General features: G+C 44.0%; 2 protein-coding genes, 4 non-coding genes and 1 pseudogene across 6 annotated transcripts; 1 reads left to right on the top strand and 6 right to left on the bottom strand.

Moving 5' to 3' along the window:
- Positions 1–8,047: 8,047 nt before the first annotated feature.
- LOC125535708 (rRNA 2'-O-methyltransferase fibrillarin 1) lies at positions 8,048–11,242 on the bottom strand. The gene is made up of 6 exons (XM_087529104.1): positions 10,863–11,242; positions 10,350–10,445; positions 10,154–10,231; positions 9,891–10,067; positions 8,472–8,540; positions 8,048–8,386 (listed from the first exon to the last, which is right to left on the bottom strand). The coding sequence occupies exons 1-6, from the start codon at positions 11,199–11,201 to the stop codon at positions 8,219–8,221; spliced, it is 927 nt and encodes a 308-aa protein (XP_087385230.1). The 5' UTR covers positions 11,202–11,242; the 3' UTR covers positions 8,048–8,218.
- Positions 8,810–8,955, bottom strand: LOC147966795 (small nucleolar RNA snoR136). The gene has a single exon (XR_015609586.1). It is a non-coding gene; the product is annotated as a small nucleolar RNA snoR136 (small nucleolar RNA).
- LOC147966794 (small nucleolar RNA SNORD25) lies at positions 9,041–9,136 on the bottom strand (annotated as a pseudogene).
- On the bottom strand, positions 9,450–9,524 carry LOC147966793 (small nucleolar RNA snoR60). The gene has a single exon (XR_015609576.1). It is a non-coding gene; the product is annotated as a small nucleolar RNA snoR60 (small nucleolar RNA).
- On the bottom strand, positions 9,688–9,762 carry LOC147966792 (small nucleolar RNA snoR60). The gene has a single exon (XR_015609575.1). It is a non-coding gene; the product is annotated as a small nucleolar RNA snoR60 (small nucleolar RNA).
- Positions 11,243–11,453: 211 nt separating the features above from the next.
- On the top strand, positions 11,454–11,537 carry TRNAL-CAA (transfer RNA leucine (anticodon CAA)). The gene has a single exon. It is a non-coding gene; the product is annotated as a tRNA-Leu (tRNA).
- Positions 11,538–16,175: 4,638 nt separating this feature from the next.
- Positions 16,176–18,407, bottom strand: LOC147966790 (protein DETOXIFICATION 35-like). Its single transcript, XM_087527388.1, has 4 exons — positions 17,937–18,407; positions 16,791–17,831; positions 16,612–16,698; positions 16,176–16,517 (listed from the first exon to the last, which is right to left on the bottom strand). Exons 1-4 carry the CDS (start codon positions 18,405–18,407, stop codon positions 16,434–16,436), a joined length of 1,683 nt encoding a protein of 560 aa, XP_087383514.1. The 3' UTR covers positions 16,176–16,433.
- Positions 18,408–25,017: the final 6,610 nt, after the last annotated feature.

The following is a 25,017-nucleotide window of genomic DNA, read 5'->3' as shown; positions in this document are numbered from 1 at the left end:
GATCGGATTCGATGAAAAGGGTCCTTATGAAGGGTAAATAGCAATTGGCATATCACGTTGTGGTTTTGCGTAGGTAAGAAACGTTCTTGCTAGAAACCCATAGCAGCCACGTAAAACATGCAAACAACAATTAGAGGACGTCTAAGTTGTTTTTGCAGGGTATGCTATGTGATGTGATATGGCCAAAAGGATGTGATGAATGATATATGTGATGTATGAGATTGATCATGTTCTTGTAATAGGAATCACGACTTGCATGTCGATGAGTATGACAACCGGCAGGAGCCATAGGAGTTGTCTTAATTTATTTATGACCTGCGTGTCAACATAAACGTCATGTAATTACTTTACTTTATTGCTAAAGCGTTAGCCATAGTAGTAGAAGTAATAGATGACGTGACAACTTCATGAAGACACGATGATGGAGATCATGATGATGGAGATCATGGTGTCATGCCGGTGACGATGATGATCATGCAGCCCCGAAGATGGAGATCAAAAGGAGCAATATGATATTGGCCATATCATGTCACTATTATTTGATTGCATGCGATGTTTATCATGTTTATACATCTTATTTGCTTAGAACGACGGTAGTAAATAAGATGATCCCTCATTAAAATTTCAAGAAGTGTTCTCCCCTAACTGTGCACCGTTGCTATAGTTCGTCGTTTCGAAGCACCACGTGTTGATTGGGTGTGATAGATCCTTACGTTCACATACAACGGGTGTAAGACAGTTTTACACATGCAAAAACACTTAGGGTTAACTTGACGAGCCTAGCATGTACAGACATGGCCTCGGAACACAGAAGACCGAAAGGTCGAGCATGAGTCGTATAGAAGATACGATCAACATGAAGATGTTCACCGACGTTGACTAGTCCGTCTCACGTGATGATCGGACACGGCCTAGTTGACTCGGATCATGTAATCACTTAGATGACTAGAGGGATGTCTATCTAAGTGGGAGTTCATAAGATGAACTTAATTATCCTGAACATAGTCAAAAGAATTTTGCAAATTATGTCGTAGCTCGCGCTTTAGTTCTACTGTTTAGATATGTTCCTAGAAAAAAATTTAGTTGAAAGTTGATAGTAGCAATTAAGCGGACTAGGTCCGTAAACTGAGGATTGTCCTCATTGCTTCATAGAAGGCTTATGTCCTTAATGCACCGCTCAGTGTGCTGAACCTCGGAAATCGTCTGTGGATGTTGCGAACATCTGACATACACATTTTGATAACTACGTGATAGTTCAGTTAAACGGTTTAGAGTTGAGGCACCGAAGACGTTTTCGAAACGTCACGGAACATATGAGATGTTTCGAGGGCTGAAATTGGGATTTCAGGCTCGTGCCCATGTCAAGAGGTATAAGACCTCCGACGAGTTTCTTAGCCTACAAACTAAGGAGAAAAGCTCAATCGTTGAGCTTGTGCACAGATTGTCTGAGTACAACAATCATTTGAATCGAGTGGGAGTTGATCTTCCAGATAAGACAGTGATGTTTCTCCGAAGTCATTACCACCAAGCTGCTAGAGCTTTGTGATGAACTATAATATATCAGGGACATATATGATGATCCTTGAAATATTCGCGATGTTTGACACCGCGAAAGTAGAAATCAAGAAGGAGTATCAATTGTTGATGGTTAGTGAAACCACTAGTTTCAAGAAGGGCGAGGGCAAGAAGGGATACTTCATGAAACAGCAATTCAGCTGCTACTCTAAGTGAAGAAACCCAAGGTTGAACCCAAACCCGAGACTAAGTACTTCTGTAATAAGGGGAACAACCACTGGAGCAGAATTACCCTAGATACTTGGTAGATGAGAAGGTTTGTAAGGTCGATAGAAGTATATTGGATATACATTGTGTTGATGTGTACTTTACTAGTACTCCTAATAGCACCAGGGTATTAGATACCGGTTCGGTTGCTAAGTGTTAGTAACTCGAAATAAAAGCTACGGAATAAACGAAGACTAGCTAAAGGTGAGTTGACGATATGTGTTGGAAATGTTTCCAATGTGGATATGATCAAATATCGTACGCTCCCTCTACCATCGAGATTGGTGTTTGCGTTGAGCATAGACATGATTGGATTATGTCTATCGCAATACGGTTATTCATTTAAGGAGAATAATGGTTGCTCTGTTTATTTGAATAATACCTTCAATGATCTTACACCTAAAATGAATGGTTTATTGAATCTCGATCGTAGTGATACACATGTTCATGCCAAAAGATAATAATGATAGTACCACCTACTTGTGGCACTGCCACGTAAGTCATATCGGTATAAAACGCATGAAGAAGCTCCATGTTGATGGATCTTTGGGCTCACTCGTTTTTGAAAAGTTTGAGACATGCGAACCATGTCTATTGGTGTATATGCATGAAGAAACTCCATGCAGATGGACCGTTTGAACTCACTTGATTTTGAATCACTTGAGACATGCAAATCATACCACATGGGCAAGATGACTGAAAGCCTCGGTTTCAGTAAATGGAACCAGAAAGCAACTTGCTAGAAGTAATACATTTTGATGTGTGCAGTCCAATGAGTGTTGAGGTGTGTAGTGGATATCGTTATGTTCTTACTTCACAAATGATTTGAGTAGATGTTGAGTATATTTACTTGATGAATCACGAGTCTGAATTATTGAAAGGTTCAAGTAATTTCAGGGTGAAGTTGAAAGATCGTCGTAACAAGAGGATAAAAGATCTATGATATGATCATAGAGATGAATATCTGAATTACGAGTTTGGCACAGAATTAAGACATTGTGGAAATTGTTTCACAACTGATACAGCCTGGAACACCATAGGGTGATGGTGTGTCCGAACATCATAACTGCACCCTATTGGATATGATGCATACCATGATGTCTCTTATCGAATTACCACGATAATTTATGGGTTAGGCATTAGAGACAACCGCATTCACTTTAATAGGGCACCACGTAATTCCGATGAGATGACACCGAATGTACTATGGTTTAGAGAAACCTAAGCTGTCATTTCTTAAAAGTTTGGGGCTGCGATGCTTATGTGAAAAGGTTTCAGGCTGATAAGCTCAAACTCAAAGAGGATAAATGCATCTTCATAGGACACCCAAAACAGTTGGGTATACCTCCTGTCTCAGATCCGAAAGCAATAAGGGATTGTTTCTAGAATCAGGTCCTTTCTCGAGGAAAAGTTTCTCTCGAAAGAATTGAGTGGGAGGATGGTGGAGACTTGATGAGGTTATTGAACCGTCACTTCAACCAGTGTATAGCAGGGCACAAAGAGTTGTTCCTGTGGCACCTACACCAATTGAAGTGGAAGCTTATGATATTGATCATGAGATTTTGGATCAAGTCACTCCCAAACCTCGTAGGACGACAAGGATGTGTACTACTTCAGAGTGGTACATAATCCTGTCTTGGAAGTCATGTTGCTAGACAACAATGAACCTACGAGCCATGGAGAAGCGATGGTGGGCCTGGATTCCGATAAATGGCTCGAGGCCATATAATCCGAGAGAGGATCCATATATGAAAACAAAGTGTAGACTTTGGAAGAACTACTTGATGGTCGTAAGGCTGTTGAGTACAGATGGATTTTAAAAGGAAGACAGACAATGATGGTAAGTGTCACCATTAAGAAAGCTCGACTTGTCGTTAAGATGTTTTCTGACAAGTTCAAGGAGTTGACTACGGTGAGATTTTCTCACTCGTAGTGATGCTAAGAGTCTGTTGGAATTATATTAGCGATTACTGCATTATTTATGAAATCTTGTAGATAGGATGTCAAAACAATGTTTCCTCGACGATTTTCTTGAGGAAAGGTTGTATGTGATACAACCTGAAAGTTTTGTCAATCCTGAAAGATGCTAATAAGTATGCAAAGCTCCAGCAATCCTTCTAAGGACTGGAGTAAGCATCTCGGAGTTGGAATGTATGCTTTGATGAGATGATCAAAGATTTTGGGTGTATACAAAGTTTATGAGAAACTTGTACTTCCAAAGAAGTGAGTGGGAGCACTATAGAATTTCTGATGAGTATATGTTATTGACATATTGTTGACCAGAAATGACGTAGAATTTCTGGAAAGCATATAGGGTTATTTGGAAAGTGTTTTTCAATGGAAAACCTGGATTAAGCTACTTGAACATTGAGCATCAAGATCTATAAGGATAGATCAAAACGCTTAAATGGTACTTTCAAATGAGCACATACCTTGACATGATCTTGAAGGTGTTCAAGATGGATCAGTCAAAGAAGGAGTTCTTGCCTGAGTTTTAAGGTATGAAGTTAAGACTTAAAGCTCGACCACGGCAGAATAGAGAGAAAGGACGAAGGTCGTCCCCTATGCTTAAGACGTAGGCTCTACAGTATGCTATGCTGTGTACCACACCTGAAGTGTGCCTTGCCATGAGTCAGTCAAGGGGTACAAGAGTGATCCAAGAATGGATCACAGGACAGCGGTCAAAGTTATCCTTAGTAACTAGTGGACTAAGGAATTTTCTCGATTATGGAGGTGGTAAAAGAGTTCGTCGTAAAGGGTTACGTCGATGCAAGCTTAACACCTATCCGGATAGCTCTGAGTAGAGATACCGGATTCGTATAATGGAGCAACAATTTAGAATAGCTCCAAGTAGAACAGTTATTTGGAATAGCTCCAAATAGAGCGTGGTAGCTGCATCTAGGAGATGACATAGAGATTTGCGAAGTACATACGGATCTGAAAGCTTCAGACCCGTTGACTAAAACCTCTCTCACAAGCAACATGATCAAACCCAGAACTCATTGAGTGCTAATCACATATTGATGTGAACTAGATTATTGACTCTAGTAAACTCTATGGATGTTGGTCACATGGTGATGTGACCTGTGAGTGTTAATCACATGGTGATGTGAACTAGATTATTGACTCTAGTGCAAGTGGGAGACTGTTGGAAATATGCCCTAGAGGCAATAATAAATTAGTTATTATTATATTTCCTTGTTCGTGATAATCGTTTATTATCCATGCTATAATTGTATTGACAGGAAACTCAGATACATGTGTGGATACATAGACAACACCATGTCCCTAGTAAGCCTCTAGTTGACTAGCTCGTTGATCAATAGATGGTTACGGTTTCCTGACCATGGACATTGGATGTCATTGATAACGGGATCACATCATTAGGAGAATGATGTGATGGACAAGACCCAATCCTAAGCCTAGCACAAAGATCGTGTAGTTCGTATGCTAAAGCTTTTCTAATGTCAAGTATCATTTCCTTAGACCATGAGATTGTGCAACTCCCGGATACCGTAGGAATGCTTTGGGTGTACCAAACGTCACAACGTAACTGGGTGACTATAAAGGTGCATTACAGGTATCTCCAAAAGTGTCTGTTGGGTTGGCACGAATCGAGACTGGGATTTGTCACTCCGTGTAAGCGGAGAGGTATCTCTGGGCCCACTCGGTAGGACATCATCATAATGTGCACAATGTGATCAAGGAGTTGAATCACGGGATGATGTGTTACGGAACGAGTAAAGAGACTTGCCGGTAACGAGATTGAACAAGGTATTGGGATACCGACGATCGAATCTCGGGCAAGTACAATACCGCTAGACAAAGGGAATTGTATACGGGATTGATTAAGTCCTTGACATCGTGGTTCATCCGATGAGATCATCGTGGAACATGTGGGAACCAACATGGGTATCCAAATCCCGCTGTTGGTTATTGACCGGAGAACGTCTTGGTCATGTCTGCATGTCTCCCGAACCCGTAGGGTCTACACACTTAAGGTTCGATGACGCTAGGGTTATAAAGGAAGTATGTATGTGGTTACCGAATGTTGTTCGGAGTCCCGGATGAGATCCCGGACGTCACGAGGATTTCCGGAATGGTCCGGAGGTAAAGATTTATATATAGGAAGTCCTATTTCGGCCATCGGGACAAGTTTCGGGGTTATCGGTATTGTACCGGGACCACCAGAAGGGTCCCGGGGGCCCACCGGGTGGGGCCACCTATCCCGGAGGGTCCCATGGGCTGAAGTGGGAAGGGATCCAGCCCAAAGTGGGCTGGGGCGCCACTTCCCTTAGGGCCCATGCGCCTAGGGTGAAAGGGGAACCCTAAGGAAGAGTCCCAAGGAGGGAAGGCACCTCCTAGGTGCCTTGGGGGGGAGGGAAACCTCCCCTGCCCGCCGCCCCCCTAGGAGATTGGATCTCCTAGGGCCAGCGCCCCCCCTTGGCCCTCCTATATATAGTGGGGGAGATGGAGGGCAGCCATACCTTTGCCTTTGGTGCAGCCCCTCCCTCTCTCCCAAGTCCTTCTCCTCTCCCGTGGTGCTTGGCAAAGCCCTGCAGGATTGCCACGCTCCTCCACCACCACCACGCCGTTGTGTTGCTGCTGGATGGAGTCTTCCTCAACCTCTCCCTCTCTCCTTGCTGGATCAAGGCGTGGGAGACGTCACCGGGCTATACGTGTGTTGAACGCGGAGGTGCCGTCCGTTCGGCACTTGGTCATCGGTGATTTGGATCACGACGAGTACGACTCTATCAACCCCGTTCACTTGAACGCTTCCGCTTAGCGATCTACAAGGGTATGTAGATGCACTCTCCTTCCCCTCGTTGCTGGTTTCTCCATAGATAGATCTTGGTGACACGTAGGAAAATTTTGAATTTCTGCTACGTTCACCAACACTATAGCTAACACAATATGAAACCCCTAAATTAACCCTCCAAAACAACTAACCCCCCCCCCCCTCCAAAAAAAAGAAAAACCTCAGCGCCTGCGAGCTGCTGATGCGTGCCTGTCTTTTGGTCCCGGTTGGTGTACCAACCAGGACTAAAGATGCTGCTCCCTGCGCGCCCAACATCGGCCACGTGGACCTCCTTTGATCTCGGTTTATAAGCCAATCAGGACTAAAGATTTTGGGCATTAGTCCCGTCTGTTTTGTCCCGGGTCCAGAACCGAGACTAAAGGCCCTCTAGAACCGAGACTAGTACCCTGTTTTCTACTAGTGATCTACCTGGATCGTCTCCATAACGGATCTCTAGGAGTGTGTGAGGATTTCGTCCCTGTTGCAATGCACGTGCATATTTGCTAGTGACTAACAAAATATGAGGTGTATACTACTAAAAGAACATACAAGGTAATGGGGCATCCCACGGACGCGGACTTGGTGCTCTCAGGTACCCGCGCACCCTATATGCGGAAAAAATTAGTAATTCAAAAAAGTTCAAAAAATCCAAATCTTTTTTGGAATCAAACATGATCAGGTATTGTACTCGTATAAAAGGTTTGGACAAGAAATGATTCATATTGACTTCACAGCAAAAAAGACAAGTTTATAACGACAATATAGCGTGTATAGTACTTGTATATAGCGTTTTTTACCGAATCTTCGACCCAGGATGCAACGGAAGTCATTCTCTGATGAATCTTTTTTATTCAACTACAATACTTGATCATGTTTAATACCAAAAAAGATTTAGAATTTTTTAAACTTGTTTTGAATTACTAAATTATTTTTTGCATATAGGATACGCTGGTAGCCAGGTTCTCCTTCATATTTTCCGGCATCCCACCTCTTATCTTATCTGTCCATCTAACATCCGATGGCTCTAGTGGTAAGTTTCCAGATTTCACTGAATTCCGTTTTCACCTGATACTTCGCCAACATTTCCGATGGCTCTCTGTTTGAAGGAGGTGTCATACGGTATAATTTTTATGACATATATAGTCCATATAACAGAAACAATTTTGGCATATAGTCCAAATACATGGTAAAAGGTATTCTGTTGACAAACACAACTGCTTTTTCATCTGCAATAGTACTGGCATTTCCAGGTAATCTTGGCAGCGCTTCAAACCAAACATGAAGACTATGAACATGTTGTGGATAGCCAGAAGCATCAAACATGATTACATTCAACAGATCTAAATAAAATATGTAGTAATAATGGTGATTCTGTTGTTCTAGTTTGTGTATATTTTGTGTGCTTGCAATCCAACAGAAACTTTGTGAATTTCACATTTTGAGCTCTACTTCTCAGAATTTTAACAATTTTCAGTGTAAATGATAACCATTTCCTGCTCAAAACAAGTTCAACATAACTGCTGTAAAACAGCAGGAATTGTCTCAACCCCTTACATTGGGTAACATTACTACCGCTACTAGTACATCAGAGCAAAACAGATTGGAGAAACACAGCCACTTCCTCTCTTCCTAGTAACTTCACTTTTGCTTCTTGGGCATCCTGTAACCACCAACGACGCAAGCATGGTCGCGCTCGAAGGGCTCCAGGGTCACCTGCTCTGAGGGCTTGAACTGGTCGGCCTTGAGCTTCTCCACTTCACTGGCGAACACGGCCTCGGCCGCCTGGGTGGAGTCGATACAGTTGGCCTGATAAATGCAAAGAGCAATGTCAGCCAAATGGCAAACTCAAAAAATGAGTGCTTCTTCCACATGACATGAAACTGACTAGTACCTTGATGGAAATGACGAAGTGACCGCCATTCTTCAAGAAGTATGAAGCGTTAAGGGCTAAGATTCTAGCCTGTGGGACAGAAGATGCAATGACAAGGCTCAGAAGTGCTCAATCACAAATATTAACAAGTCACCCACATCATGCTTCAATATTCAAGCTGAGGCTTTCTTATTGATAATGCAAGAACGAATTCAAAATCAAGCCTCAGTGTGGGTTTAATATTGTGTGCAAAAAATAAAGAATGCAAAGCAAAGAGATCAGATTATAAGACAACACAATGTTATCAACGATCAAACTGGAAATAGTAACCGGACCAGCAAATTTAAAAGCAGAAAGAGAAGTGTAGTTCCTCGACGTCCAATCGCAAAACAAGAAATTCTGCACTGGATAGCGAGAGGAACATTAATTTCTGCTTCCCATCTCCTCATTACCCAGGAACCATATAAATTAATTCACAGGCACGAATACTGTTAAGAGAAGCAGATCAAAAAACAAAAAGCACGATCTAAGATTCTCAAGACAACTAGATACAGGAAAGATGCAAGATAGATACAAATCTAGATTTCCAAGACAACTCAGTCCCTTAGATGTTCTTTGACCATGCGATCATTTCCGCAGGAGTCATTACAGGTCTGTAACTGTAAAATTGGCTCATCACGGTTGTCAAAATATCAAAAGAGGGAAAGGTACAACAAGAGATCGGTGTATGTCAGAGCCGTCATGTTATCAAATAAGACTCATCAAGAAAGAACAGGCCTCAATGCAGAAGGGAACTTACAACCAAAATAAATACAGGACTAGCTAATCATATACACTACTGTGTCACAGTGGGAACACCATCCAAACTTGTTACACAAACCAAGGCAGATAAAAAGCAAATTAACACCAAGTCAATGAAATACAGTATGTGTTGGTCAAAATCCAAAAACATAGAAATGTAGCAACACACAAAAGGAAAGATCTGGCAATGGGCATATGTGCATCAGAAACTCGATTTTGCATCATACATTGTGATGTCCTGAAGGGGAATCCGAGTTAGCTCATCATCAACTAAGCCCAAATATGGCCACAGAAAGCCAAGTAAACATTGCACACTAATAACAGTAGATTGTTACACACCAGTTATTGTTAACCAGTGGTAATGCTAATGGATTTTATTGTAGCTGTAATCAAAATGCAGAAAATGCAGCAAACCAAATAGGTAAAGAGGCATGAACGCATCAGAGACTCGATTTTGCATCATCCATTTGATGTCCTGAAGGGGAATCCGAGTAAAGCTCATCTTTTGCTAAGCCACCAACAACTCACGAAGGAGTTGCACAGACAAACAATACCAGTAAGTGTAAACTATAATGACTGATATTGACAGTAAGCAAGACTGTAGAAACAGAGCTCTAGAAATTCTTCGTAAAGGCATACCTGGTCAGGCTGTGCAACATCTGAAAAGATAACATCAACCATGCCGACCAGCATCCGGTACTTGGCCGGGTGCCTAGCATCCTCAATGATGGGGATGACATTGGTCCTCTTCTTGGCCATGTTGACAAGATCCCTGCCACTCCGGTGAGAGAACTCAACAGCGTACACCAACCCAGTCTGCAAAGTGAGAAGACTTCGTTAAGACAACTCACATTAAGAGACAGTCACTGAAATAATCAAAGGAAATAGTGACAAGATCTCACCGGTCCAACAATGTCAGACACATGAGACACGGTTGTCCCAGAGGCAGCTCCGAGGTACAGCACACGAGTTCCAGGAGCCTGAAACAACAACCACAAAGTCAGCTACTACAACAATGGTTCCAGTCTGAACTACATCCTTGACAAAGCGAGGCATTCAAACAATCCAGAATGCAAGCCGAGGCACAAAAGGACTTACAATCCAGATGTTGTCCACACCACCGAGCACGGCAGCGGCCAGCTTGGACCTGAAGGGGTTCCACACCCTGTACTCAACCTTGGATGCGTCCTCGTTCTGTGCAATAACAAAACAGTAATGAACATCAGTCTACTGCATCTGTAGAACAGCAATGAACATAATCTCACAACAGCGCCAATAAGTGCATCTGGGCATCAAAAAAGAGTGCATCTTTCAAACAGCAATGAACATCATTCACACGCTCTAGAAGTATAACAAAGTGAACATCATTCGCATGCTCTAGAAGCAAAACAGAGCATAAAAATCCATCAACAGAATTTGAAAGCAGTGAATATATCTAAAAGCTACTGACATGAGCGTATCATTTGCTCCTCTAAGAACTAACAATAGCCGAATCTAAGCTGAATCGAAGCTGGTTTACCATACGCACAGCAGTAAAAAGACTAAGAATTTGTGTGGAACGGCGCATAAGCATGAGAGGCGACCGAAAGGGAGCAGCAGGCGAGCACGGACCTGGACGGAGACCCTCTTCTCGCCGTAGACGGACTCGCCGGCGACCATGTTCTTGGTGCAGAGCGCGTCCTCCTTGGCCTTGGCGATGAAGACGCCGTCGTGCTTGTGCGGCACGACGACCACCTTGGCCCCGCCCTTCATGCCTGGCCCTCCCCTTCCCCCACCCCTGCCGCCGCCGCGGCCCCTGCCGGCGCTCCGGCCGCCGAACCCCCTGCCGCCGCTGCGGCCGCCGCCGTCGCTCCTGCCGCCGAAGCCGCGCCCGCGCCCGCCGCGGCCGCCGCTGTCGCCGAAGCCCCTGCCGCCGCCGCGGCCTCCTCCTCCTCTCATGGGTGCCCTCATGGTGCTGGTCGTGTGGTGGTGCTGGTAGCCGCCGCCGCCGGGAGGGAGGGTTTAGGGTTTTGGGGAGGGAGGGAGTGAGGGTTTGGGGAGGGGCTTGGGGGAGGACTTATAGAGGGAGAATTAGGGTTGGGGCTTGATCTGGGCCGTTGGTGGGGTGAATGGTGGATGGACGGCTGGATTTCACGGTTTTATTAAAGAGTTGGTAAATACTGTATGATTATATTCCTTATTGTGGGAATTATATATAAATATGTCAGGATGGCCGAGTGGTCTAAGGCGCCTGATTCAAGTTCAGGTCCTCGTTTGAGGGCGTGGGTTCGAACCCCACTCCTGGCATTTTTTATTTTTGTTCTTTTCCTATTTTTCCTATTTTTCCTATTTTTATATTTATATTATTTATTTATTTTTATGTTATTACTTTTACAGCCCTTTTTTAAGTAAAAAGGCCGTTGTTGGTTTAACCTCGCCGTTGTAGGAGTCAGAGGACCAACACACGAAACAACATCGTTCGTTCCAAGGCCATCAATATAATGCCGAAAACACGACTAGATCCACAAATCCATTAAGAGTAGCGACCAGACACCATCTTATGCCCAGATCAAACCGTCAACGAGAGCCCCAACCCTCTCCCCTCCTCTACATTGTTAACAAGACTGTCACCAATGAGGTGTATCGGGAGATGGAAAACCTTATTCTTGATTTGCACGATGACACGAGCGTTGTCATCACAAGGTCGCCGCTAAGGAACCAAACTAAAAGAGACCAAACAATAGTGGCGCAACGCAAATCTTAGGTCCCCACCTCCTCCGTCGCTAAAGCGACGCAGGGGGGAAGAAGAGGGCCACTGGCCTCATGCGGCAAGAGCGGTGAAGCGGTGGTGGCTAGAGTTTTGAAGAGGGAGGTGGTTAGGAAAAAGAAGGGGCCTCTGGTAGCTCTTTTTTATTTAGCATTTCTGTTTGGGTTCACCTACTAACCTTTTCAAAATTACTATTTGCACTTAGGTTCACTTCTATACAAACTCAACTAACTTTACTATAAGGTTGATATCTAGCTAATATACCTTAATTGTGGATCCCCACTGGTCCCTTTTCTCGCTGAAGGACAGTATTTGTCGTTGTCTATCCAACAAGCTTGAGTTTGCTCAATTCGGAGCTCATTTGCAGAAGTTATGGCAGTTCAGCGTCCATCTATTTTGCTTAGGCCTTTTTGTTGCTCTATAGCGGTAGTACGGCCCTGGTCAGCGGGGAGTACCGCTTGTGTGGTACTTTCGCAGTTCTGGTGCCACGGGCACTTCCGCTTACTCTTGGGCTTCTAGATTCGTTTTCCTCTCAGCGGTAGTCGAGTAGTGGTAGAGCGCGGTAGTATCGCTTGCGCGGTACTTCCGACCCTCTACTATCGCAGGAACCTCCGCTTATATTTTAGCTTCTAGATTCGGGTTTCCTCTGCTGATGTAGAGCGGCGGTAGTGGGCGATAGTACCGTTTCGGCGGCACTACCGCCTCCTTGAGTTTCTCCGTTGCACGTTATGGTTGGATTTACCGTGCCAGCGGAAGTACCGCTCGTCCGAGCGGTACTACCGCTTGTGTGCGAGTTGAAGGCATAACGGTTGGATTTTTCCCTTCCTATAAAAAGGGATCTTCTTCCCCAATGGTTTCTATCCTTTGAGCTCGTGTTCTTCCCCCAGTGTTGACCTTCTTCGAGCTTGCTTTCTCTCAATCCCTTCAATGATTATTGCTAGTTCTTAAGGAGAAAGAGAGAGGAGATCTAGATCGACATTTTCACTAATCACTTTCTCCTCTATGTGAGGGGAACCCCTTGGATCTAAGTCTTGGAGTTCTTTGTGTTCTCCTCTTCGTTCTTCCTCTCATTTTCCTCCATAACATTAGTTGTTGTGGTGGGATTTGGGAGTGAAGGACTTGGGCACTCCGTGTGCCCTTGCCATTTTGCATTTGGTGCATCGATTTGAGTTCTCCATACATGGAAGTGAAGTTGAGTAGCTAGTTACTCTTGGGTGCTTGGTACCCTAGAGCTTGTTCCTCTTGGGTGCCTTGGCACCCTAGACGGTTGGTGGTGTCGTGAAGCTCAATCATTATGGTGTAAAGCTCCGGGACAAGCATCGAGATCTTCAATTAGGTTGTGGAGATCGCCCCGAGCAATTTGTACGGGTTTCGGTGACCGCCCCAAGGGTTGCTAAAGTGTACGTGTTCGGTGACCGCCCCATGGTTTGCCATTTGTACGGGTTCGGTGACCGCCCTCAAGGGTCCCTTAGTGGAATCACGGCTTCTTGCATCGTGCGAGGACGTGAGGAGAATATGGCGGTCCTAGTGGATTCTTGGAGAGCATGGTGCCTCCACATCGCTCCAAACGAAGATTAGCATCCACAAGGGTGTGAACTTCGAGATACATCGTTGTCTCCGCGTGCCTCGGTTATCTCTTACCCGAACCCTTTATTTATGCACTTCACTTTGTGATAGCCATAGTGTTTCATGCTATATATCTTGCTATCACTTACTTGTTTATCTTGCTTAGCATAAGTTGTTGATGCACATAGGTGAGCCTAGTCGATTTAGGTTTTATGCTTGACAAATTAAACGCTAGTTTTATTCCGCATTTGTTCAAGCCTAAACTATAATTATTTTAAAGGGCATATTCCCCCCCCCCTTTCTGTAGGCGACATCCACGATCTTTCACATGTGCATATCATACTTAAGGAATTATCGTACTGCCTTTGTGCATGACAAACCCATAAACATGGACATGCCTCTCATTGGCAATGATAAAATACAATTCTCAATTCATGCATCTTAAAAATAGAAAACAACTACATCTTCTCATGAGCAACGAGTTGTTCGTCATTTGTCAGTGGATATATTAGACATTAGGGAAAGATAGTAGCATAAAATTACACAAATCAAACTGATAATAAGCCTATCATAAGTAATAGACATGTGTCTTTTGTTTTTTAGCAAGAGAGCAAATGTCGTTGAAGCACTTGGAGGCGGTATATGTACGAGAAATAAACAATATCAACGACAACATGTAAAATTAATAACATGTTACAATAGTGGTCATGTAATCTGGGACTGTTTAGAAGTTACAAATAAGACTGCTATTGTCTTATCTTATTACTGTAATGCTAGTATTTTACTGGATATATGGAGAGTGACAAACAATATTAGAGAGACACTTTATTCAACCTTCATCATTAGTTTTTTAAAGTTATATTCCATCTAGACAACTCTCCTGCTCAAGTACCACTTTCTTTCAACATGAATTTTACCTTCCAAACATACTAAGACAAGGCCAACATTGATGAGGTTAACCTACATGGATTTAACCAAGAATACACCTGATGAATGCAAGTTACAACGAAAAACATCGAGGAGCCTGCGATAACTTGATCCCATCAACCTATTTACAGGAGGATGTCATCCATTTATCAGGTGGGAGCCCGCCGACATGCAATATTCAACGATACATCACATATCACCGATGTGTCAAAACTTATTTCCACTGCACAATATTATACAAGGTCGGATACCAGAGACTTAATGGTGTCCCCTAACCAGGCGTCTTCCCCGAAATCTCGTTGTCGGCCCATCACCAACCAAGAAGGAGCCTCTGCTACAAAAACCACCTTTAACTCTCATCAAATATTTGAGAATCTGAATTTGTCTGCTTTTCGTTACATGGGGCAAGGACTTAGAGTTAAGGTGTTTATTGTGTAGCAAAAATCTTATCACCCTTCTTCCCCAGTAAAAAACTTGAACAACCAATGTTGAGTAGACACTTTCTTTATTCAAAATCCTCATCCTCTAAGCCCCCTTGATCCTATGCCCTACAAACAATGTCTCATTAGTTAACATGTATTTTGTTTATGCTCATCACAGTGACACAAAATCTAGATATGTAAAAGTCTACATTTATCCTTGCCCCCCTGGGTATCTCAAAAAAGAAGGATATCATAAACATGGACAGGCCAATGAGATCAATGTTCATAAGGAAGACGACCCCCCCCCCCCCCCCCAAATGATAACAACTTGCCTTTTCAACCACCAAGCTTTCTCTTGAAATGGTCCTTAGATACTGAACCAGAGTGAGCCTGTCTCAATACCAAAAAGTTGTTGTACTAGTTGTTTGCTTATTTGGCCTTACAAAGCAAAATATTTCACTCGTACCAAAATTAATCTTAAGGCCAGAAGGTTGTGCAAATATGCAAACCATCAACTTCTTATTGATTTCCTTTTCCAGATAATGTTCCAAGAAAAAGATGGTGTCATCAACATCATGCAATACTAACACAACGACATCGATCAAGCAAGGAATGAGTCCACCAACATGACCATTTTCTTTCTCGATTTGCAATAAGGGCAACAAACATATCGGCAACTATGTTGAATAGGATAGGTGGCAAAGAATCACCCTACCCCATAGGCTTTCTCGAAGTCTACCTTGATGATCACCTCGTCGAGTTTTTTTGAGATAAGATTAATCATGATTTATATCCAATGATCGTTCCATCTCACTAACAGATTAAACAAAATATGAGAGTATTAAATCCCATTAGCATACACGGTAAGGCAATGTCTCGAACGCAATTTAACTCAGAACCTCTCCACTATGGCTCGAAGTCTTGTTAGTCGCATCCAATTCAAAGATGGACAAGTTTGAGTGTGGCAATGGTGGTGTTTGATGCTCCGTGTTTGAGCATTTTAGATCACTTTGTTGTATGTTTGATGATCTTCACTTTGCTTTGCATGTTATGCCCGAAATTTGGAATTTCACAAAAAATAGATTAATAACAATGTTGAATGTATGTGTGAAATTTTAAAAGCTTGACTTTTTTCATGTCAAACATGAGTTCAAATTGTTTGTATATGAACGACACGAGGACACCAAAATGACAACAAGCGCGAAGATCCATGGTGTTCCCCGCCTCCCGGTGTCGAAACTAAGCTCTAGTACACAGTTTCTGAATTTAATCTAGGGTTGCTTGACAAAAAACTTCATCAGGATTACCCAAAACTCCAGTGAAGTTCTCAAAAAGTTTCAGTTGAGTGTGTCGTATATCCAGCACGTAGTTCTACGTATACCCGTAAGTGTTTCTACAAAAGGAGCCTAAGTATCCATCTCATCTTGAGATAATCCCCTTAATTAACTGATGTCACACACTATCTGTAAAAGAAAACTGAAACTAAGCTCTAGTACACAGTTTCTGAACTTAATCAGCTAGCTAGCTAGTCTCTTCGCTGTCTGTGGTGGGAAGCTTCGCGTGCTGCCCTCCCCACAATCTCACCCTCTCCAGCGCCCTCGATGCCTGCTCAAATCAACACGCGCGCGACACAAATCAGGACACACATCTTTACAAATCTTCCATTGATCAGTACAAATTTGAACCAAAAATTAGTTACCTCTGCTTTCCAGTCGGTCTTGAAGACCATGTACATGAGGATCCCCGTCTGCAACGCCGTCCCGCACAGCATGCCCGCCCAAATCCCCTGCAACAATCAATCAGATCAAGATCAATCAGCATTGCAACAATGTGATCGACCATGGTGGATGCTGGAACTGATCGGAGGTGGTGGTGTACCCTGACGCCCCATCGGAAGAGGTAGCCGAAGATGAATCCGAGGGGGAGGCCGAAGGCGTAGTAGCAGCCGAGGTTGATGTAGGCGACGGCGGCCTGCCAGCCGCCGCCGACGGCAATGCCCGAGATGACGGGCTGGATGCTGTTGAGCACCATGGTGACCGCGAGCAGGCCGGCGATGTTGGCCACGGCCTTCTGCAGGTGCCGGTCGCCCGTGAAGATGACGGCGAACTCGTTCCGCGTCGCCAGGATCAGCACCATGGCCGCCAGCCCGAGCGCCAGCGACTGCGCCAGCACGACGGCCACTGCGTGCACCGTGGCCCGCGGCCGGCCGGAGCCCAGCTCGTTGGACACGCGCACGCTGATGGCCGCGCTCAGGCCGATGAACAGCATCCCCTCCCACCCGTTGATGTTCATGCAGATGGAGATGGAGTCCACGGCGATCTCGGCGTCGTCGAGGTGGCCCGTGAGCACCACGAGCACCATCATGTACCATATCTCGAGGCAGAGCATCACGGCCGAGGCGAGGGAGAGCTTCACGAAGGCCCAGAGCTCGTTGAACGCCGCGCGGGAGAGGCCTGTCCACCCGTCCCGGCACCACCCGACCACGTACGCCACCTGCGCGATCGCGGTCAGCCAGGAGGAGATGTCGTAGGCCGCCGCGGCGCCGGCGATGCCCCAGCCGAGCAGGGACACGAAGAGGGCCAGCAGGCCGACGTGCGCGATCAGGGCGGCGAAGCCGATCCACGCCAGCGCCGCCACCTTGCTCTGCGCCTGCAGGAACTTCTGCGTGGGGAAGTTGATGGCCAGCGCGAACATCTGCGGGATGATGCGCAGCGTGAACTCGCCGGCGGCGGCCGCGATGGCTTCCTCCTGGCCGAGCAGCCGCAGGATGGACCCGGCGAAGATGTAGAGCGGCGAGAGGAGGAGGGCCGAGGCGGTGAGGATGATCCACGAGCGCTGCATGTACACGCCCAGCATTGCCACCTGCCCCGCCCCGAACGCCTGCCCGCACAGCGTCTCCAGCGCGCTCCCCATGCCCAGCTGCATGCATGTTCCATGCATCCATTGTCAATAATCCGATCTGGATCGCCATGATCGGTGGGTCGGAGGAGGAAGAACAATCATGAAAGGAGCATGGGGACTCACGAGGAAGCCGAAGGAGAAGTTGGAGACGACGGAGAGGCCGATGGCGACGGCGGAGAGCTCGCGGTTACCAATGTGGCCGACGAAGATCTGCGTTGTGGAGTTGGTGCCGTAGAGGCAGAGGATGTTGAACGCGATCGGCGCGCCGATGGCCCACAGCCGGCGCGACTCGTCCGCGAAAACCGCCAGCCCGGCCTTCGCCGTCCGCACCGGCGGCGCGTCCAGCGGATCGTCATCCGGCTCGTCGCCTTCGCCGCCGACGGTGGCCACGAGCGCGCCGGTCTCGTCGTCGCGCATCGACACTACCATGCTGCTGCTGCCGGCAAGGGGGTCCTCGTCGTCGTCGTAGTCTTGGCCGGGCTTCCTCGGCGTGGAGGCGGGGGTGGGGGGACCGAAGGCGCCGACCCGGTGTAGGGCGCGGGGGCTGTGGGTGTTGTGTGGCGTGGTGAAAAGGAGAGGCTCCGTGTATGCCATGGCAGGCAGCGGCCGGTGGTGGTGGTGGTGTAGACGGTGGTGGCGGCCGGTGGTGAGCTCCTCTACCCTATTTGGGGCGGATGGTTGAGCAGCCTCGTCTCTAATTTGTTGCGATTCCGTTGCTTTATAATATCTCTTCGTCTTTTAATTTTTTATATTTATTATAATAAATGTCTGTTTTGTTGCTGCGATCTACAGTATGATTCAAAAATAAAAACAAGATCGCCATCTTTAAAATGAGACAGTGCTAGGCGCCGGTGCGCCGACCCAAATTTGAGCCGGTCGGCCACCAGCAGCTGTGCATCTTCTTTCTTCTCCCCCTCGGTCTTCGATCTGGTCAACATGGGGGAAATCCATGGCGGGGCGTAACCATGTTTGTCTCGCCCCTCGATGCTCGCCGTTGAAACTCGCCGCCGCTCACCATTGTCAAAAACGCAAAAGAAAAATAGGCCGTTGACCTGTAGCAGCTTTTCTGCCCCCCTCCCGCTCCCAGGTGCATCCATGTGTGCTCCTTCTCGGTGTCAGCGGCAAAACAGCGGTCCTCGCCGGTGTTGCCGTCCTTCCAGTTGCAACATTCATGCAACCATGGCGTCGCTCGCCAACCAAGCCGGTGGTAGAAAAAAAGACACTAATTCCAACAAAAAAGCAGATGGTAGTAACAAAAATTCGTTGTCCCAGCAAAACCCCCAAAAAAGGTAGTAACAAAAATGGCCGTTGGTTCCAGCAAAAACACAAAGCTAGTAGTAGCAAAAATCGGGAGTGGTTGTAGGAAAAAAATTGACGCAGCAAAAAATCACGGTGGCAACGGCACCACGGTCCTCTCAATTGCAGCAAAATCTAAAGAAGGTTCCAGCAAAAAGAAAAGAGAAGCGGTTCCAGCAAAAAATTCATGGCGGCCATGGATGAAGCTTCTTAAGTACACTGTTGTAGCATTCACCCGACGATGGTGTCGCTGGTTGCACCTCTCCGAAACATGGATGAAGCTTTTGTAGTGTACGGTTGTAGCATTCGTCAACCTATGTCGTCGGCGGTTGCAACTCCCATATGAAAGGGTTGCAGCTCTATGTATAGTGGATGTAACTTCTGCCGGATACAGTTGTAACAAACGATGACGACCGCGTCTTCGGCCGCAGCTCTGGTTCCAGCAAAAAACATCACCAGATGCAACATCTCCAACCGCTAGTTCTAGCATATATGATTGCTTGTTCCAGCTTCCACATCCGATGGTTTCGAGAAAATCCATTGCTTGTGGCTTCCTCATGCATCGTCCCCCTGTCTTGTGGCTTCCTCGTGCATTGTCTGGTCTCACCCTGAAGCTCATGGGGTCTTTTTTAGTCCAGAAAAAATCGTCAATAAGTTTTATCATCTTTGGACTCCGTTTGGTATGTATTTTATGTAAAACCAAAAACATGCAGAAAACAACAACTGACACTGGGCACTGAGTTAATAGGTTAATTCCCGAAAACAATATAAGACGATATATAAAGCATACAAGATTGATAGTATAATAGCATGAAACAATTAAAAATTATAGATATGTTGGAGACGTATCAGGGAGTATCCAAAACAGTCATGTGTCATCTGCAAAAGAAAGTTATTAGCCTCACGAAAGAGTGATGCTTTAAAGGGATATTCTTACTCGCTTCAAGCGAGAGCACATCGGCAAGTACAGATCTTGTTCAGTGGCCATCTTGCAATGATGAAGCACTTCCGGGCAAGCGCCAGGTGGTCGAGCAAGATCTTTGAACGCGGTCTAAAGGATAACGTTGGTCGCCAGGCCGAGCAACATGGGTGCTAAGGTGTCAGACAACCATAGTTTCTTTTTGTAGTAGTTTATGACCTAATCGAATGCTCCCGTTACAAGAAGAACAAAACGTCGCTTTTGATATTTTTAAAATTATAGGCTCCATGCAACCCAAGAGCCAATAAGTTTCAATAAAAAATCTGAAAATAAGTACACAGGTACTTATAGATCTATACTATATGTGTGTAAAATGTCATTATGAAGTACATTTTGATGTGTGTGTGTGTGGGGGGGGGGGGGGGGGGGGGCGGTGCCCCCTTACTTCTACACTACTATGCATTTCCAGCGGCATAACTATTGCCACAATGGTACTCATTTTCACCTCAATCGTCACTTCTTTCTAGAATTGTTTGTGCTCTCCAATTGGCCAATGAAATGAGACAATTGCATTATGCTTTATTATGCAATTTGTACATAAAGTAGGATGATGTGCATTGCAATATAGAAAGACATGAACGTTTTGAAATGTTTAAAGGCAAATAGGTAGGTGCAAGTTACTTATTGTGTCATATCGGACAAGCAGCTAGTAGGCGAAGCCAAAGACCTGTGTCAAGCATTGCAGACTGTTGTGCTAGACTATCATGTTCCAATTGTGCAATCGGTTCTTGAGCGTGTTGAAGTTAACGATCGCCATCTTCACATGCCAATACTCCGTGGTGCACCTCGCATTAGGCTTAGCATCTAGTGTCAAGCATTGCAGCGTCGTGGAAGTTCCAGGCGAGCCATAGATGTAGCGTGTGCACTCCATGATCTTGCTACTATAGAAACTGGAGAGAGACGTAGCAAAGTGGTGGGCCCACCATCTGTGAGTAGTAGCACGTGGCCCGTCATGTCACTCCACATAAGAAAAAAGAACTGTTTGCAGTTAGAACTAGAAGGATATCCCGTGCATTGCCCTGGGTAACTTTTTTTAAGAAACTTTACTTTGTGTAAATGAAAGGTTATTAAATGCATGAAGAAGTTAATATGGCAAAATTTAATCCATGTCGAATGGATGTGTAGTTGCTGATTAAAGTCGTTGGGACATGAACCTAATGTTTCATGCAAATTAAAGATATCCATCGTTGATGTTTCCATATCAAATGAGTAGATGAGACCAAATCAATGGTTTAGCAAATAACATCTTAAGAGCAAGTATAATAGCAGGCTTATAGCCCTCTTACATGGCAACTTTGTCTGTGTGGAGAAGAGAGAAATAAAAAAAGTAAGGGGAGTGGGCTCTCGTGCAAGAGTCTAGCTATATGTGTACTCCTAAACAAATGCAATAAATGTGAAGAAAGAGATAGAGAGAAGATGAGAAAAAGTACTAATATTATAACCAACCTAGAACCTTGTTGTATGAGTGACTATAATTGATGGCTATAGATGATATGCCAACATCACATAGCCAACAGTTGGCTATATTATTAAACATGCTCTAACACATGCATGTATGATCAATATAATTGATGTTTATAAGATACATGTACCTCAAGGTAAATAAATTTTGATAAGGTGGCAGAGGGGCAAGCCCCTCTAATTCTAACCTAACTAGTTATCCATGGTTAGTAGACGTAGATATCCATCAACAAAAGTCATTTTTAGTTTTATTAATATTGGTGTAGAAAAATATAGATTTTGGTCAGTTCATTGATAGGATTTTATTACTCATAATTTGTGGTTCGCAAGTATTGCTGTAAAATTCTCACGCATAATTTGGCTAGTGTGAAATGAAACTATAGGTTAGTTGAAGGTAATAAGCTACCTTTTCTAGAGACCTTTGCACAAATATATTAGATAATAAGCTATGAGCACTAATATTACCGAGTAGATGTCCTTGATGTTCAACATAGATGTCGTTGGGACTCCCTCGGACACAGTAGAGTAGCAACAACAACTAGTGTAGCGCCATATTGCAGATTGAAGATAAATCAAATTTATACACACTAGTATTAAACTTATAATCCATAAATAGTATAAAAAATAAACAAATTAAATGCAATTGCATGTCATGCTTCAAATACGGAAGTTCAAAAATATTAGAAATAGACAAGTGAATATGACAATTAAAAACCTTGTTGCCTAACGTCATATCTGACATGGTCTTAGCTAGGCCACACCGGGGACGTTGCAGCTAGTCGTGTCGCCTCCATCTCAACATCAGATAGCGCCGGTCCTGAGATTTTGGGGGCCCGGGGCGAAAGTAATATTTGGGGCCCTTTAAGGCAGGTGCTCAGAAAAATAAATCAGTTTTTCGCAAGCATCGGTGTTTGTATGGGTCTATATAGGGCACATCTAGATGTGCCCTAATTATTGCACACTGAGTGACTCAATCAAGCTAAAAAAAGGAAAAAAAATGCTTGCATGAATCTTAGCGTATAAACAATGACATGTGATTTAGATGTGCAATAGTTAGAGCACATCTAGATGTTCTTTAGTAAAACTGTATTTGTATAGGATAGACGCTTAATTAGATGCCCCTCTCATTGAGATAAGTAATGGTGCTTGAGAAAACCTTAGTTTATTTTACTAAGCACCTTCCCAAAACACCTTGCAATGTACAAGGCCTAAGATAACCATTATAATAACATTATTGATTCATTTAAGTGTATACAAAATGTACCAATAAATGCTTAACTACATCCAAAATCCATATTCATATAATAAATTACAGATATTATTGTAAGAAAATTCTTGCAACATTATTTGATGCAAAATCATGGTTTTGTGTTGATGTCAATCTCATCTTTTTTCTCCATGCATAATGTTGCCTAACCATTTAAGCTCTATTGGCCATTGTTTATAGGAATTCCTTGTTTATACCAAATGGTTCTTTAATCATTTCAAGTTGGAAAGCTTATTTTAGCTGATGCAACAATCGCAGGCACATTCGTTTGAAAAAAAATCATAGGCATAGAAAACAGAATAAATCTTTAAACACCTTGAATTTTTTAAATCCTTTCTTCAATGAAGTGATTCATCTGAACCAAACAAAACAGATATTTAACATGAAAAATCCTTCTCGGCTTCTATAATTTCTTCTTGAGTTACTACTTTTATCAAACTATTTCTTCCTCAAAACACAAAGAAACTTGAAATTGTAGGCAATAGTAATATGATATACCTGATATTGATTATATTGACAACAGCCGCTGGACGCCCAGCGATGGTGTGATGTGCATGTCAGCTGGCAGGCGCTCGGCGATGTAGTGTGTGCAAACTCTGGCCGTGTCAATTTTTATGGGCTAGACGATGTTCGTGCTGCATCGTCGCTATGTACAACGCTTGGAGACCAGCCAGCCCTCTGGGATTTGGGATCTGGAGTTTGGTACATGGGAAGGAAATTAGGGATGAACTCATGGCGCACGATCCTTTTTTAGCGAGAATTTATCACCTCTCACGATCATAAGGAATCTTTATCTTTACCTAATAATAATGTAAATTGGGTTTCTTTCATCCGTCATGACATTTTTCAGAAAAGTCCATCTATTTCAGAGAATTCAACCCGCAGTCCTGTTTTAAGTTAAAACGAATCATTATTTTTGTATTTTACACAAAAGTTCTTGTCTTTTCTTGAAATCAACCCGCCGTCCGGATTTAAGTCAAACCCGAACCGTTATTTTACATTTTTCGAAACCCCCCCTGATGTTTTATATAATTCATCCGCGGATCATATTTAAGTCAAACAAATGCTTTTTAAAATCATCCATATCTTTTAAACCGTAACTTCGATTTGAACATGTTATATATGAAATTTGATTAGAAAAATATGTAGAATATGAATATGAGATTATTTTTACCTGTTTAGTATTTTTAAATTTTATTTTGGAATATATTTGAGTCAAACAAAATGATTTTCTAAATTATATGTATCTTTTAAACCATAATTTTGATTTTAACATATTATATATGAAATTTTATTAAAAAAATGTGTGTAATCAGAATATGATGTTAATTTTACCTGTTAAATATTTTTAAAATATTGTTATGGAAGCAAACTTATAATTTATAGTGCAAGATTCGTTTTTTTTTCATACCGGCGGCGATCCGGATTGCAAATAAACACCCAACTATAACCATATATGGAAAAAAACATCGATAACTAAACATGCATACCCCTGAAAAATATTGCAGGGGAAAACAACAGATTTCTCGTCGCGAGAGTGAGAGAGGGAGAGGGAGGAGAGAGGAAGAGAGAGACGCCTTAGGATTAACCATATTCAACACACATTTTTTGTTGTTTTGTGTGAACACCGAAGCCATCGCCGGCGAGGGTGAGAAGGAGGATAAGCGGAAACACAAATATGATGCCTCGTAAAAATAAAAGAGATGGACCTATTGTGGTCTTGAGTGATGATTGTTGAGTTAAGAGCGTGTGTTATGTTTTCTCTCCCATTGCAACGCACGAGCTCTTTTGCTAGTAAAGATAGCGGGGCGACGTGATTTACGTATGTAACATGATCATTTTTTCCACACGATGACGTGATTTACGTGCATATACGCCGTAACTTGTCGTTCCTTCCTTCCTACGTGAATATATGGCCTATGGGCTATTTACCTTTACACGTAATCACTCCTGGGAGGGGGCCCGGGGCGGCCGCCCCCTCTGCCCCCCCCCCCCCCCCCCCATCAGGGCCGGCCCTGACATCAGAGCTCCTTGCGTGTTTCTTCTTCCTCTCTCTTAAAATTGACTGATTACCATTTCCCAGCAAGTTACAAATAGCAAACACAAAAAGAGAGAACTCCATGGAGGTTGCAATTTTAAAAAGTAAAGTGCAAGGAAACCGCTGTGTTTGCTGAACATTTAGCTGTATACTAGTGGTCTAG

Source organism: Triticum urartu, chromosome 6A (assembly GCF_056163025.1).
Source record: "Triticum urartu cultivar PI428250 chromosome 6A, HENAU_Tu73, whole genome shotgun sequence".
Taxonomy (NCBI): domain Eukaryota; kingdom Viridiplantae; phylum Streptophyta; class Magnoliopsida; order Poales; family Poaceae; genus Triticum; species Triticum urartu.
The sequence above is the reverse complement of the archived record's forward strand: the minus strand, read 5'-3'. Positions and strand labels throughout refer to the sequence as shown.